This window comes from Strongylocentrotus purpuratus, unplaced genomic scaffold, assembly GCF_000002235.5.
Source record: "Strongylocentrotus purpuratus isolate Spur 01 unplaced genomic scaffold, Spur_5.0 spur5_scaffold_12, whole genome shotgun sequence".
Taxonomy (NCBI): Eukaryota; Metazoa; Echinodermata; class Echinoidea; order Camarodonta; family Strongylocentrotidae; genus Strongylocentrotus; species Strongylocentrotus purpuratus.
The window spans coordinates 31,581,317-31,597,335 of NW_022145597.1; the positions used below are offsets into that span (position 1 = coordinate 31,581,317).

The following is a 16,019-nucleotide window of genomic DNA, read 5'->3' on the forward strand; positions in this document are numbered from 1 at the left end:
ATTGATGATGGGATAGATTTGTTTCATACAGGGGCTAGGCCTATATAAAACATATTTGCAACAGGGTGAATTTATGTTCAATTTACTTATTTTTAGTACAGGAACCTCGCAAGATATGTCAAAGGGCTGCCAATTTTTGTTTGATGCGCACCTTCATTTTTTAAAAATCTCATAACAAACAAAACAAATAAAAGACACCAACAAAACCACGAAACATGCAGTTATCAGTACCAAAAGATTATCACAAAGATGTCCCAAGAATCAACTTATATATTGTTTGTTTTTACAAACCTGCATACTACTTATCGAGCCTATATTGCTATAAGTAATCCTGTAAAACAAATTGGGTTTACTTCTTGGATTTTTTTCTTACCACATTCTGAGTGACAATAGCTTTGCCTGACTATTGAAAAATCATTTTGCTGGACCTTGTACCGAAAGTGTACCTTGTTTAAAATTACAATAGGTATTCAATGCATACATGACTCGACAAATTTATTTTGCGTATGGCAAAAACAATCTGTGCTTGCAGACTACATAGCTAGTGTTACGCTGTGATTATGTTTGGAGATGAGGTTGTACAAGAACACCTGACCTTTGTTTACAGCGCAATCGTGTCACATGATTACAGTCGCTTCCCACCGCCTAGCCCTCTCGACGAAATATTTTCTAAAGCCCTTGTTTTCAACAATGTAAAACATGGCAAAACTGACAGTTCAACAAAGTTTGTTATTAACTATCTCAAGCATTTTAGTCTCAGTTACGTACTCCATAAATCCATTCGTGTTAGAAGAACAACTTATATGGGAATCATCGGATGAAGGCGAAGTTTCAACGTATCGAATTCCCATTATCATACAAGTGCCGAATGGAGACCTCCTCGCGTTTAGCGAAGCGCGAAAGTACAGCGCCGCCGATGCTGGGGCGAAGTTCATCGCCATGCGACGCTCTTCAAACGGAGGTCAGTCGTGGGGAGAAAATACTTTTATTCTCAACGATTACAAAATTCCGGACGGATTGAATCTTGGAACAGTTCTGGTTGACAGTGTGACGAACAGTACCATTTTGATTCACACGTTTTGTGTTCATTCAGTTTGCAATGGCACCGGAGAAAAGCCGTCGGGAGTTTTCATGGTGACCAGTTCCAATTTTGGTTATACTTGGTCCGATCCTGTCAATCTAGCCGAGAAGAACCCAGAGCTTATGGACCTACATTTCGATCCTGGACCAGGTTATGGGATCCAGAAAAAGCACCCTCCTCATAAAGGCAGACTGGTGACTTGTGGACACGGCCCTGATGCAGAGGTGCGGTCAATGTCATGCCTTCATAGCGACGGTGAGTATGGTCCCAAAATTAGTCTAAATTTACAAATCTAGCTTGTTGAAACCTTTTCAAAATATTAATTTCAGGATGGAGCCAATCATATGATTCTTAATTGAATTTCTCATCATCCTATGCACATGCTTTGTAAATCTATCTCTATCATACATGATGTAGACTCTCACGTGTTGGAAAAGATTGAAGTTAAATTACCCAGTACATTTATTTTGTTATTTTAATTTCAATTTTGAATAAGACGTTGATACTGTACATGTGTGATGTGTCATTGTTAAGTTAAAGAGAAGGTTGAGTTCTGAGAGGAGGACAAATTATTTGTGAGTGTTATTCAAAATTGCAAGTGTGGAATAACATCAGATAAAATGGTGGACTTATATGTGAAAATTTGAAAAGGAGATAATGCATTTTAAAATTTGTTGATTGATCATAATAAAGGTTAATATCGAGTGCGTCTATTCTAACTTGAACTTTTAAGTACTAATGACTGTTTATTCTCTGACTGCAGATGGTGGTATAACATGGCAGCTAAGTTTGGGACTGGCTGGCCTTCCATTTGGAGAGACCAAGAAAACTGGGGACTTTGTACCAGGTGAAGTACAGGTAAAATACTTTGGGAGCAACTTTAGAATACCCCATCACAAAAATTGACCAGATGTTCATACATGTAGGTTAACCAAGGTCCAAGGCCTGGTCAATGAAACTCTATTAAAATCTAAACAATTGAGTTTCTTAGGTAATAATTTAACTAGGCCTGAGTCATGTCGGGATTTTCATAAACCGGGTCCCGACGGCCTTGCACCGGTCGGGACCCGGTGTCCCGAAATCAGCTCGCAGGATTTGTCACTTGCCTCTATAAAAAGCGCATATCATCAGTATGTCCCTTAAAAGTGACATTTTTATCAGTCAAATAAATCAACACATGCATACCTCGGCACAGATTGGTATATTCTTCCATTTGACATTATATTCATCCATGATTGGCGATGTTTAGTGCCATTATCGTGCCTCTAAAAGTAAAAAAACTCGAGCAAAAATATAAAGACTACAATCGAGCCGCCATTTTGATTTATGCAGGTTGAATAAATCTGGTCAAAAAATATGAATGTTAGAATAATAAAACGGCTTTCTAAAAATTCTTCTGTACAATATACCGATCATATAATATTTTAAAGACAAAAATAAATATTTATCTCTTATTTTAAACATCGCATGCTTTTTTTTAAAAGCTGAAAATGACTTGGTAATCACAAGAAGTTTCGATACGAATAGCTGTTGCAAGGCAAGTTCAGACTAGTCTCGAAAAAAATGCGCAGTGCTCCTCGTTATCTGTAATGCGTGCCAGAACGAACCCAAACAAAGACGTAATCGTAACGAGAAAAAAATCATTAAAAACTACGAGAGCACAATTGGAAAGATATACTGCTCAAAATTACCATAATCAGATACTTAACTTGGACAAAGAATTCAATAATCGCCCAAGAAATGCCACAGAAATTGTGATAATCGAGGAGTTACTGGGTACATTTTTATCGCAAAGGGCCTGCTAGCTGCAAATACTCGAATCCTTTGTTATACTGCTTTTTACCGTAGAGGGCGGTATTTGCCTCGTGTTCAATTTAAACACGTTTAGATATATTGCAGCATGCAGGCCCTTCCGATAATGATTGTACCTATAGTAACTCATTAAATATCACTATTTATGTGGCTTTTCTTGGACAACTATTGTATTCTTCCTCCAAGTTATGTATCTGCTTACGATAATTTTGAGTAGTTGTCTTTCCAATTGTGCTCTCGTAGTTTTTAATGATTTTTTTCTCGTTACGATCACGTCTTTGTTTGGGTTCGTTCTGGCACGCATTATAGCTAACAAGGAGCACTGCGCATTTTCCGAGACTAGTCTCAACTTGCATTGCAACAGCTATCCGTATCGAAACTTCTTGTGATTACCAAGTCATTTTCAGCTTTTAAAAGAAGCATGCGGTGTTCAAAATCAAAGAAAAAATATATATTTTGTCTTTTAAAAATTATTCGATCGGTATGTTGTAAAGAAGTACTTTTTAGAAAGTCGTTTTATTATTCAAACATTAATGTTTCTTTCAACCTGATTTATAATTAATACTGCCGAGAGACCCGGCCAGTACAGTAGCTAGCTAGCAGCTGGCAACAACAACCCCATGGGGCGAACTGCTTTGCAACCCATATTTATATCAGCAGTTCGGATTGATTCTGGATGAGCTAGAATACGATTGGTAACAATTAAATACTTAAGTTTTAGGGTGGATTGATTTTAATGGTGTGCAAAACTGCAATTTCTTACATATTTCATTATTTTTTTCGGAGCGCCGGTTCTCAAAAAACGAAACCGGGACCCGACGGCAACGGTCGGGTCCCGGTGTGATCGACCGTACCGACTCAAGCCTAAATTTAACCCTAACACTATCCTAATATCCAACCCTAGGTGCTGGACGTTCATGTACACAAACCTTAGCTGTAGCTGTCATGGCATATCATTGTTTGGCTGGCAGGAGTGTGTTATCAATCATGGCCATGCCATTTCTAGTAACTCACTTCTATGGTTATCTGATCACTGCTCTGTTCATGTTATGCCATGCTTTAAACACGGCAGGACTTTCTCTCTTTATCAACTACAAGTAATAAAGAAGTGAAAATGGAACTAAATGTACCTGATAATCAAAAAAGTGCATATTTTTGAAGTTGAGTTACGACTCCATTTCAGTACACATTAATCAAACTCAATCCAGGAATCCATAGCATCATGTCTCCGGCCAACCTAAGAATTCTTTTCTAGATTTTCTATTCTTATCTTGTGTTTTTCCACCTTGTCATTCAATGCTCACCCAGATCGTCGAGTTGAAGAATGGGACGATCCTGGCTAACGTGCGGAATACCTACAGCTTTCACTGCAATTGCCGCATCCAGGCGTTAAGCTTCGATGGTGGGTCGACATTCCCCATGACTTCGATGAGAATGAAACAAGAGCTGATCGACCCCAACGTCTGCGGCTCGCTCCTGAACTTCAACGACAATCAAATCTTATTTTTCAGTAACCCTTTCAATGCTGGGTCACGGGTCAACCTCACACTTCATTGGAGCCTGGACGCGGGGAACACCTATCCCAATCTCATGAATATTTATGAGAAGGGTAGTGCATATTCATGTCTTACTTACATTGATGAAAATCACATTGGATTGGTGTATGAGAAAGATAATATCAGTTCTATTTCATATGTGAGAATCCAACTTAATCTCTAGTCTTTAACGTGCACTTTGACCAGCTTTATAGCAATGGGCTCTTGAGCCTTAATACTTATAAGCGAAGCCCGATGAAGCCTTTCAGCATTTTATCTACAGTGGAAACTTGTTATAACAAGGATATTGGATCCATGAAAATTACCTTACTATGAATGTATCAAGTATCTTGATATATTTCAGTGAAAAAACAGAATGGACCAGAAAACTATCTTGAATCAGGTATCTCGTTATATCTGAGCTCTTCATAACAAGTTTCCACTGCATTTTTGTTTTTTTAACCTGTGCTTTGTAATCGTGACACTTCTCATGAGAAATCAAATGTAAGTGTTCCAGTATCTAGAACTTTGCAGCTGACTTTCACTTTATTCTTTAAAACTTTGTTCTATTATATGCACTTTATACCCCAAATACCCCATGAAATGTGGTCCAAAATGTCTTTTTTTTCCTAGAAATTAGAAGGAAAAAGATGTGGCTCATGATATTAAAGCATTTTTGGCTTTTATTTTATTATCACTAAAAGATCCAAGAATAACACATACTTGTATTTGAAAAAGATTGAAGCTATATGAGACAGATTTTATGTACCAAGCACCTGAACAAATAATATGTATATATATATATGTATGTAGAATGTATAAAATCAACTTTTAAAAATTCACCTTGCAATTTATAGGTTAACTGTTAAAGGTACTATGTCCCATTTGCAGGCCAAAAAAAAATGAAAAGGTTAAATTCCAACGGCATTTGAATAATAATTCTAATTTAGAACTTCCCTAAAAATAGTGGGGCCTGAAAATGTCTTTAAGTGGGAAAATAACGACTATTAGTTGTCGAATCAACTTAAGAGCTATAGAGCCAGTAAGTAATAGTCTGATTTTCAGACCATTGTATTGAATGGTCGTACGTTTTTTGTTGGGCAAAGATTCAATCAGTTTAATTTTCGCCATTACAAGAAGTGGGTTATTGATGTAGACAAATGCTTATGTACCCTTTACAGCTAATTTTATGGATGTTATTACCAAAGAAGAAAAAAAGCCAGTCAGTCACTCAATAGTGTCTGACAGTGAAGTCTGAAAGTAAACAGATTTTCTTGCATAATTTGAATATAAGGACGCTGCTAACGTTTAAATTTCACAGATAGGACATACATGACAATATGACATAATCATAATTCCTGCAAAGTTCTACAGAATTTGATGTTGGCTGCAAAAGGGACATAGTATCTTTAAGGACTATAAAGAAGACAAAGGATTATAACATAAAAGCCTGTGTATATAGGGCTCCCACGGAACCCAAGTCCAACTTGGGCTCTGATTACGCACATTGCGTTCAGAAGTCTACTCAACAAGATGTTTTACAGTTCACAGGGAGTGATTTAAACTGCACAGTATTTCTTAGTAAGAGATATATTTGCAGTTTTTAGACAACAGTATAGAAACATGGAACCTCTTACATCAAGAGCAAAACGTATCTTGGTGATTGTTACACTTTAAAGCTTATCTGCACTAGTTTGGCCAGGAGGAATTAGACCACACAGCGCGGTCACTGGCAGGTGGCTATCTCATCAACTCAGCTCTCAAATAACATAAGAAATAGAGGATCATGGGGGACCAACAGGCACTGATTAGGGAAGTTTTCTATATAGAGGGAGAAAGTAGCTACAAGTAGGACAGTTGGGGCTTTAAAACTAAAGTGTATTTTTAGTGTGTATTTTAATTCAAAGGTTTTGTTACTAGACTAATGAGAATCCTTTTGTATAACAATATGATTATCATTATTATCACTAATACATGTATATCATTTCTAATTGAAAATTTTCTCTTGAATGCATTTTTATTGTTCTCTCAAAAGTGTAACCGAAGAAAAACCGTACATTTTGTTTTATTAATCCAATTTAATGTTTTGGTGTGCAGCTATATGTCACTTAAAGGTAAAGACCGGTAGTGGTAAAATTGCGGTTCAACGGTTTTGGGTGCAAAATATCCATTCGATTTTGTTTAAATATTGCCTTCAGAGGTTAAGATGGCAATACCTCAACCTGAATTCGCAAAAAATTAGAAATATATGCCCAAAAGTTCACTGTTGAAGTGCATTTTTTATATCTATCCAGGCTGGATCGATATGATAATTTACCAAATTTACAGAATGTATCAGTAAAGTTTCCCGGCAAAATTTGTATCATCACGTATTAGTCAAAACATATTCTTTCACATGATTGGTATTAAGAGCTTCCTTTTCAATTTTTATGAGAGGGGGAGGGGGGGGGGGGCATTTTTAAAACTGGTCTTCACCTTTAAGGTAGGGATTATTTAAGTACATGTATTCATTTTCTTTCATTTTTTCTCTTAAATATCACACAGGTTATATCACTAGTGTAATATGGTAGATACATATTCTTATTTTGTAATGCATAAATGTTGGAGACAAATGGTCATATACAAAATTATAGATCACAACGTATAAAATCACATCCTCAACAGCCTTTTTCAAACTTAGCTAATTATCATGTTTTTTTAATATGTGAGGGTGACTACTTTACCTTCAGAGTATGGAAGGTTCATTCTGGATAGGCCTATACATTGATACGTTTGCTTTATTATTCTCACGTAGGTTTAAAGTGTGCAATATTCAAAGTTACGATCCAAAATCCCAACGAATACAATTTCACATCAGAATTTTCTTTAAACATGTGTTTATGTTTTGCCTAAAGAGAATGCTTCTATGACGTGGCAATATCACATCGTTTTTTCCTAAAATCTTTGACGATGTTTGCCGGAATAATGACAACTGTTTGTCTCTGAGAAGAAAACTAATTTTTTATGGCATTCTAGAGTGACATGGTTTTATCATTAGTATGTTTATTTATACGCACCAAACCATGAGGTTTCCAAAACATATCAAACCAAACAGAGAATGAGAGAGAGAGAGAGTTATGTAGGGAGAGAAAGAGAAAAGTCGGGAACAGAAGGAAAAAAAGAAAATTGTATCAGGTCCAAGTATTATGTTGATATATAGAAGTTCATATGTAGCTAAATCCCCCAAAGAGACCAAAGTCCACGGAGAGAGAGAGAGAGAAACCGGGGGGGGGGGGGGGGGTACAAGAAAATACAAGGTCGAATAATATTAGGCCTATGCAGCATGACATTTCCAAGATTCGTATTCCTACACGTGTACTGAATTTTCATTGTTGAACAGGACTTTGATCCAGAGAGAGAGAAGGGGGAGGGGGATTTAAAAAAAAAAGAACCAAGAAAAACAATCATGATTATGATGACGTTCCCATCGATGAAAAATGTTTTATAAAATAAAGAAGTGAGAACTTTGGAGTAAAATGTCGGACCCTTTTGCATTTAGCTCTTTTTTTATATGGTCTATAATTATGTCTCGCTGCACTGCCCCACCGCGCGTAAATGAGTTTTTGTCTCGCCTGCGTAGCAAAAAGCGAGACATAGGCGCCGCTTTTCCGGTGACGGCGGCGACGGCGACGGCGGCGTCAACATCAAAAACTTAACCTAAGGTTAAGTTTTTGAATTTTTGATATAATTTTTAAAGTATAAGTTCTTAGTCAATGAAACTTAGACTATAGGGTAATCAAGTATCCCCAATCATGTGAGTAGAATTTGAGACCACAAAGTCAAGGTCAAAGGTCATTTCAGGTCAACAGACTTGGACTATGTTGTAGCATCATCATCGAAAACTTAACCTAAGGTTAAGTTTTTTAATTTTTGATATAATTTTGAAAGTATAATTAGTTCTTAGTCAATGAAACTTGGACTATAGGGTTATCAAGTCTCCCCAATCATGTGAGTAGAATTTCAGGTCACTAAGTTAAGCTCAAAGGTCATTTAAGGTCAACAAACTTAGACTTTGTGGCATCAACATCAAGATTTTCAAAATGCTTCTTCTTCGTTATTTTTCAACCGATTTTGATTCTGATTGTTTCATATGATAGGGCTATAGGAGGGGGATTTAAAATTTCTTCACAGTATTGTGAAATTCATTATCTATGCTAATTTATGCAAATTTATTCAAAATCACAAAAAAGGCTTCTTCTCCTTCATTTCTCGACCGATTTTGATTTGGTTTGCTTTATATCGTAGAGCTAACTTTGGTACACCAAACTTCTACACAGAATTTTGAAATTGTTCTCCATTAATTAATTATGGTAATTTATGCAAATTTATTCCAAAAATAACAAAAATTGCTTCTTTTCCCTCATTTCTTGACCGATTTTGATTTGGTTTGCCTTATCTGGTAGAACTAAATTTGGAACACTAAACTTCTACACAGAATTGTGAGAATTTGCTCCATTGATTATTTACGGTACTTTATGCAAATGAAATGAAATTACTGGTATGTCTCTTCCAGGGCATCAAATTTTTATTTTTTGACCAGTTCTAAAGTGTACCACATAAAATTTACGATATTTGTTGTTGCGAGATGCGGATGAGCGCTACGTCATTGACGTTCATGCAGGCGAGACCGCCGAGAGCGTTTCCCTTGTTATGTGTTCATTCAGGCTTGAACAAAATAAGAATAGCTCCTCGCTGATAGTCTGCAAAGCACAGACTCTATAATAAAGCCTTGAATTGGGCATGATATAATTCTCTGGCTGTGCCAAATAAGGAGCAGCTCTAATACAAGGCCTATGAAGTGCAGTAGACCTTTTTTTCTTCATAGTTCTGTCGCAATCCATGTTACGGGATATGTAAAACTAAAAAAAAGGGTTTGTGTCTGCAGACTAGTAGTTGGGAACGGGAAAAGTGGGCGTGACCACGTCATGTGAGCAAACAAGAAGGCGATACAAAAATGTGTGCAAACATGACGCTTGAACACACGTTATGTTGTTCGGTGCTGTTGTACAACTCGTAAACTCCGTTGTAGACTACAAAGAATGGCGAATGATACAGCTCATCACTGAACCCGGACCAGGGCAGAGAAACGACGGTAAGGTTTGTGTGCAGGACAGTTTATTCCTTTTTATGAAATTAAGACCACGGGTGAATATGGTTACAACTAACTCCCGGAGTTAGGTTACAAAGCGTGCGTGCACGTACTGTGTACTGTACTAAACTCTCATATCCCTGATATGACTAATTAACTAGACCAAATAGGGTGGTCGGTGTTGGTGTTGGTGTTGGTGTTGAGAGCGTGGATAGGCTGCTGAACCGAACTCCAAAATTCATTGTATGAAATGTATGTATTGCTGTTGGTAAATAAATAAAATAAAATAAAATCTCCGACTGACTACCACTGTACCAGGTAGTCTCAATAACAAGTACCGGCCTATCATCACTCTGAGAACTTTTGCACATGATATCATCAATGGTATATTCAACTATAAGATGATAGAGGTGTTGTGGTCTAGATCTAGTGGATAAGTTGGCCCACTGCAGATTGCAAGGTACTAGTTTGAGTCCCGCCGCAGCACTAATATAATGTTGGCAATACGTTAATCTTCATTTCCCACTCTCCACCTATATTTAAATGGGTACTAGGTAGGATGAGAACGTTATATGTGGTTGGATCGATGAGCAAGTGGCACTTGTGAAATAAATGGTGACTGGCTGGAATGCTCCCCAGGAAGTGGAGAATGTGCATACATTGTGTGCTGGTAAGCCTGAATCTGATGACGGGTAATAATATGTACTGCGCCTAGAAACAAAGTATTAATCGCATTATAAATGTGAGCTATTATTATAATAAGGGGGGGGGGGGGGGGGGGGGGTTAATTCTACATCCATGCCATGAAGTGGGTCTTTTTTTTCCTTTTATATTATCAGATGCCCTAGCAGCCCTCCTCATCTCACTCAACATTACCTCACTGGTTGTAAGAGACTGTGATAGGATGAAGTTGCCAAAATATCAAATATAATGGATAAGAGACATGATAGTGAAATGGTTGCGTTCAGACCTTGTTGCGTTCACGTCTTTGTTTCTTCTAATTTCAGAAGCTGACTTAATGCATCACATAGTGCTTACAAGAACAAATCATCCCTGTTGCTGACTTCTTGAACAATATCGTAGACCCTCCACACTGAAGCCTAGCCCTTGAAGCAAGGATGAAGCCTTCCGACTTCATTGGTGGGATACTTGTTATCATTTCTCTGTGTTTCTTCCCTTCCTGCGACACCCTATCTCCCGTCATCACCCACAAACAAGAACTATGGGTGTCTCAGAAGCAGGGAGAAGTACACACCTATCGAACCCCAATCCTCGTCAAGCTTCCGACAGGAGACCTCTTGGCCTTCTCCGCACCCCGCAAGAACACCAGCGCCGACAAGTCTGCAAAATTCATCACGCTCCGGCGATCCACAGATGGCGGATTGCACTGGGATGTGACTAGGATAATCGAGGATGACTATGACGTCGAAGACGGGCTAAACCTCGGCTCTGTGATAATCGACAAAATTACCAACACCACGTATGTATTCTTTGGATATTGCCAGCACACACCGGGGACGTGCACGTCACCCTACAGAGAGAAGGGGGTCTATTTCAAGATAAGCCGTGACTGGGGATATACGTGGACCCCTGCAATCAACGTCAAAGAAACAAATTCTGCATTGGAGGGGATAACGTGGGCTCCTGGTCCAGGCTTTGGGATCCAGAAAGAACTGGAGCCAAACAAAGGGAGATTGATCGGTTGCGGGCATCATGTTGATGTTGCCTTTTACCAAATGCAGTGCATATACAGCGACGGTAATTATTGATATTCTGGTGTTTTCAAGATTTTGATAAAGAATAGAATGCATGAAAAGCTAAAAAATAAATGTGACTAAAGGGCAATCCAACTAAAATTTCAATTTTTCAAAAATGTATGACTTCGGAGGGTCTTTTCTCTTTAGAGGACCTATAAAAATATGCTACCCATGATATATTTCGAGTAGAGCCCCAAAGTAGAAGGAACTTGTGAGGAAAATGGAAATTGATAATTTTGTTTATATTTTGTTGTTGTTCGACAAATGGGTTAGTTATCCCCGTCTAAGTCAAGTCACAGTCTACTGACCAAACTGCCAATTCGAGATTAAAACCTTCACCAGGCAACTTGTTGGATTTCCCTTTAAACTTTTTTATAGATTCATATTTTTCCCATGCACTTTCCTGCACGGATTTGTTTCAGTGAATCTTGATAATTATGAATGCATAATGAAATAATCAATATATCAAGAAATGCTGAAGCTATAGAGTTGAGTGCAATAACAGGTACTTAGTTTACCAGCCTGTAGTTTACAATGCTATAACCAGAAGTACCAAACTGGACAGAAACTACTAGGTATATTAAACCAAACTACAAGTATGTATGTATGTATGTATTGTGATGTCTTTCCCTTTAGAAATCCACCTCTACATTGTTTGTAAGTTTACATATCATTCATTTTGTGTTGCAAAACGTAAACAGTAGACAAAAAAAGTACTATAGAAAATATGGCATTATATGTGATAAAACTTCCTTCCTTTCCCCTCTTAATATCTAGATCACGGCAAGACATGGCATATGAACTCCCCTCTCTATGGCTTACCGTATGCTCAAAAACACATTACGGGTGACTTCACACCAGGCGAAACACAGGTACGTACAACATGATTTTGAACACAGAAAAATGTGGGTCTCTGTGCTTTATATGAGCGTTAGTAATTCTTGTTGATGATAAATAACACCTTCTATAGAAGTGATGACATAGCTTGTCATAAGAAGTAATATAGAGACAGTTTATGGTTCTATTTTGTCTGTTAGTGTTAACCATCTACCTAAAACAAAAGTCCTAAAGCAGGGCTCCCACCTAGCCGAGTTGGAGCCTCGAGTTGTGGCGAGCTGGCTCGAGCTTATGGCAAGCCGTTTTATCATTAAAACATGTTTCTTGATATCAAGAATTCAATTCTTGATATCAAAAAATATTTTTTACGTTGTAAAGCAATGTTAATTCTTGATATCAAGAATTGAATTCGTGATATCAAGAATTCGATTTCGTGATATCAAGAACTGAATTCTTGATTTCAAGAAATAGGTTTTAATGATAAAACGGCTTGCCATAAGCTCGCGCCAGCTCGCCACAACTCAAGGCTCCAACTCGGCTAGGTGGGAGCCCTGCTCCACTCTTACAACAGATACCTCTGTCACTCCGCCAAACTGCCTCCAACTCCATACTTACTCTAGACCTACCTTGTATTCTGGAGTAATGTTTTTTTTTTGGAGGGGGGGGGGGATGTCATTCTTCTGGATGTGGCTGAGGTGAACATGTGTCACTCTATATCTTTGACGAGACCGAGAGCAAATATTGAATTGTAGCCCACACATTAACATTACAACAGCTAACAACTAAGTAAATGTCAAGATGACAATATATATCTGTAAAGCAAATGAGAGGGTCTGCATTCCTAAAAAGAACAAGCTATTATTATATTTCATACAGCCAATTCCACTGGACTTTGATCATTCTTATTGACTTTTAATCATAGATGTTTCTTGCGTTTGTAATGTTTGCTTTTAGCCCATTCAAATTCATTTCTTTGAGTCTGATCACTTTATGATGGCCTCACATTGATCTATGAAACTATTAACTTGGGGATTCATTCAACCATCATATTATAACAATTTGCAATCAATAGATACATAATCATGAAGATGACATCATCGCCTCCCATGGAACAGGATGTACAGAATAACAAAGATAGAGGGCGGTGTTTTATTAGGTTTTTCAAGTGTATTAGCTTTCTCTACTGTTATAAACCTTCCTCTACTGTTATTTTGATTATACACTGTTACATGCAAGAATTTTTTTTTCCTTTTTTTTCTATGTTCATTGATTGATGTAACTCATGAAGTGTCTTGTATCAAAGATCTTGTTTTATATTGCTTAATTTGATAATTTCTTGTTATGTGAATTTCTTGTTATGTGAAATTATGAGGAAGGAAATAAAATATCATTTAAAACAAAAATTAGCATCTTCTCTTATTCCCTTTTTCTTCTTCATTTTCTTCCAGGTTATTGAACTCTCAAACGGAACTGTCTTCGTCACTATTCGCAACGAGAACAAGTTCCACTGCCACTGTCGTCTGCAGTCGCTGAGTTACGACGGTGGCTACTCGTTTCTCATCCCGCACCTCACCGTACAAGAAGCGCTAGTCGACCCCTCGGTCTTTGGGTCACTCGCCCTCCTCAACAACACGCTCTTCCTCTCGCACCCTTATAACACAGACTCGCGCATAAACATGACACTGCAATGGAGCTTCGACTCAGGCCAGACGTGGCCCGGTGCGATGCAGCTATACGAGGGTCCCAGCGAGTACTCCAGCCTTGCCCAAATCGATGATGAGTATCTAGGATTGCTTTTCGAGCGGGACGGCTATAAATACATCGACTTTTTCAAGATTCGAATCAAATGAAAAGTTGTGGAATCTTCCTATAGGTGTAGCCTAGGTCTCGACTCTTGCTGAGTGAGGGAGGAGTCTCGCCAAACTTTCCGACACTGTTTGCAAAACTTATTTGGTTCATATGGCCTGATTTTAACCAAAGATAAAGGTTCCTCATTCCTGGCCAGAAAGCAAGATTTAATTGCTGAAAGTATTTCAGCGTTTAGCTATACCTTCATATTACTAGTCTTATCTCAAAATATATGTGCCTACAGTGTGACTTTATACCCAGACGTATACTTATGGATTTCTAACCAAGATGTTACTTTTATCATTCTAGATGTTTTGTCTTTCACTTTTGCAATCTGCTATACCGTTAGTATATATCTCAATACTACATCAATGTTAGGATTAGGATCGCATTTAAGAAGTAAATTTCTTGACTTTGATAGATTCAAATAAAGAACTTGAAATGGTGTACTATAAAAGGAGTAACTATTTTGACAGAATCATTTTGAAGGCTAATTACTTGAAATACCTATATTTTTCAAAAAGTATAGTTTGTGTACCGCGAAGAAACTTGATATTAGATACATCTTGAAACTTGGTATTGCAGCATCAGAAATATCAGTACTATAAGAAATTGTGGACAAAATGTCCCTTACGACATGAACATCTTGAAACTGTAATTATTTTCATGTTTGCAAAAAGCATGCTATTCCATTTTAGATAGCCTTGAAAACCTAATCCACAGACGCTTTTTATATGCATGGACTTACGAGGCAATCAATGGCTTACATTCGTTTTGGTCAGGTAACTTTTACATTTGTATGTTTGAATTTAGCAGGGGTTTTTAGCAGCCAAGAGCCGAGAAGAAGTCCAATATACTAAAAGCCACAAGTGCCATAGGGATGATCAAAGCTTGCTCCTTGTCTTCTGTACTTTTAGTCATAGTTCTTGAAATTCATGTCCTTGCATCTTTCCCACCAAAAAAAAAAGCAGTTGGAATAGCGCTAGCAATCTTGTTGGAGTCTCTTTGTTTTGTATCGGCTGTTCCATGATTTGATGTCGACATGTTTATAGCTCTCTTTATGGCTACTCTTTGCGGCTCTTGGCTGCTAATGGTGGCTTTGGTGGGACCGAGATGGTGGCTAGATTTCACACAAGATTTGTGCCTTGTACCCCATAGGCCTAGCTACAATGATTCTTTCTTGTTACTTATGTACACCCGATAGTTCATGAAGTGATTGCAATATTATATAAAATCTAATCATGTATAGAAACAGTGTCAAGTATAGTTGTACATTACTACACGCTTTTCATAAATTCTGGCAATAAAGAATAAAAGATAACTCACTTGTAACTGATGCGTGACAAAGATGGTTGTCTTTCCTTTCATGGCGTCCTTGATACAATGTGTGAAGATGTGCTGTCCAACATGGGCATCTACTGCACTCAATGGATCATCTAGAAGATAGATGTCACGGTTGGAATAGAGCACTCTGGCGAGACTGATCCTCTGCTTCTGACCACCGCTCAGGTTGGTGCCCCGCTCTCCGATCTGCAGGGGAAAAAAATTAAAATTTATTTTTCGGGGGCTACTTTTCAACCTTGCCTGCATGAAAATAACATTCTATTTTTTTTTTTTGCATTGAACACTATGCAGATTTAAGGGGGCTCTTTTGGGCATTTCGGGGGCTATTTCGCCCTGAGCCCCCCGTGTATTTTTTTCTCTGCCGATCTGAGGGTATTGGAGAGATGTAAATAAACCATTTTATGATGTATTCAAATAATGTATGCATACTTCATAAAGCCAAAGGAAACCAACCATCAAGAAAGTTAATAATAATCATTCATAACATCGCATGACAAAAGTCGACAAGGTAACACAAGATAATGTTCTACCGTCATTTTCTTTAAAGCCGTCTTGCCTTTGGTTTCAGTAATTTTTTCTCGGTTATTTATCAAACTTTGTAGATTGTTAATATGTAAACTTTCCTCCAATAAGAACCTGTTAAACAGAAAAGAACAGGATTTCAAAATCATGGATGC

At 37.7% G+C, this 16,019-nt stretch overlaps 3 protein-coding genes across 6 annotated transcripts in view; 2 read left to right on the forward strand and 1 right to left on the reverse strand.

Annotated features, from left to right (window-relative positions):
- Positions 1 to 16,019, reverse strand: part of LOC584425 (multidrug resistance-associated protein 5) — a 61,935-nt gene that overhangs the window by 24,414 nt on the left and 21,502 nt on the right. The window contains exon 13 of the mRNA XM_030982417.1: positions 15,325 to 15,528. Coding sequence (XP_030838277.1) covers positions 15,325 to 15,528 — 204 coding nt within the window. The remainder of the gene's footprint in view (positions 1 to 15,324; positions 15,529 to 16,019) is intronic.
- Positions 225 to 5,391, forward strand: LOC105446099 (sialidase-1-like). Its single transcript, XM_030982418.1, has 3 exons — positions 225 to 1,336; positions 1,845 to 1,939; positions 4,202 to 5,391. The coding sequence occupies exons 1-3, from the start codon at positions 700 to 702 to the stop codon at positions 4,610 to 4,612; spliced, it is 1,143 nt and encodes a 380-aa protein (XP_030838278.1). The 5' UTR covers positions 225 to 699; the 3' UTR covers positions 4,613 to 5,391.
- Positions 9,146 to 15,330, forward strand: LOC100890017 (sialidase-1). Of its 4 annotated transcripts, none has more exons than XM_030982422.1 (4): positions 9,146 to 9,564; positions 10,564 to 11,314; positions 12,091 to 12,185; positions 13,599 to 15,330. In XM_030982422.1, the coding sequence occupies exons 2-4, from the start codon at positions 10,675 to 10,677 to the stop codon at positions 13,998 to 14,000; spliced, it is 1,137 nt and encodes a 378-aa protein (XP_030838282.1). In that variant the 5' UTR covers positions 9,146 to 9,564; positions 10,564 to 10,674; the 3' UTR covers positions 14,001 to 15,330. The 4 variants fall into 4 exon arrangements, with proteins under 4 accessions (XP_030838282.1, XP_030838280.1, XP_030838279.1 ...); XM_030982420.1 differs by having other exon boundaries at positions 9,146 to 9,559; XM_030982419.1 differs by lacking the exon at positions 9,146 to 9,564 and adding an exon at positions 9,601 to 9,808.

Bases quoted from the DNA above. Each gene is read 5' to 3' on its own strand.
- LOC100890017 (XM_030982422.1), top strand. From the start codon at position 10,675: ATGAAGCCTTCCGACTTCATTGGTGGGATACTTGTTATCATTTCTCTG. The intron at 11,315-12,090 runs GTAATTATTGAT...CTTAATATCTAG, and splicing joins GCAGTGCATATACAGCGACG to ATCACGGCAAGACATGGCAT. The intron at 12,186-13,598 runs GTACGTACAACA...ATTTTCTTCCAG, and splicing joins TCACACCAGGCGAAACACAG to GTTATTGAACTCTCAAACGG.
- LOC105446099 (XM_030982418.1), top strand. From the start codon at position 700: ATGGCAAAACTGACAGTTCAACAAAGTTTGTTATTAACTATCTCAAGC. The intron at 1,337-1,844 runs GTGAGTATGGTC...CTCTGACTGCAG, and splicing joins GTCATGCCTTCATAGCGACG to ATGGTGGTATAACATGGCAG. The intron at 1,940-4,201 runs GTAAAATACTTT...ATGCTCACCCAG, and splicing joins TTGTACCAGGTGAAGTACAG to ATCGTCGAGTTGAAGAATGG.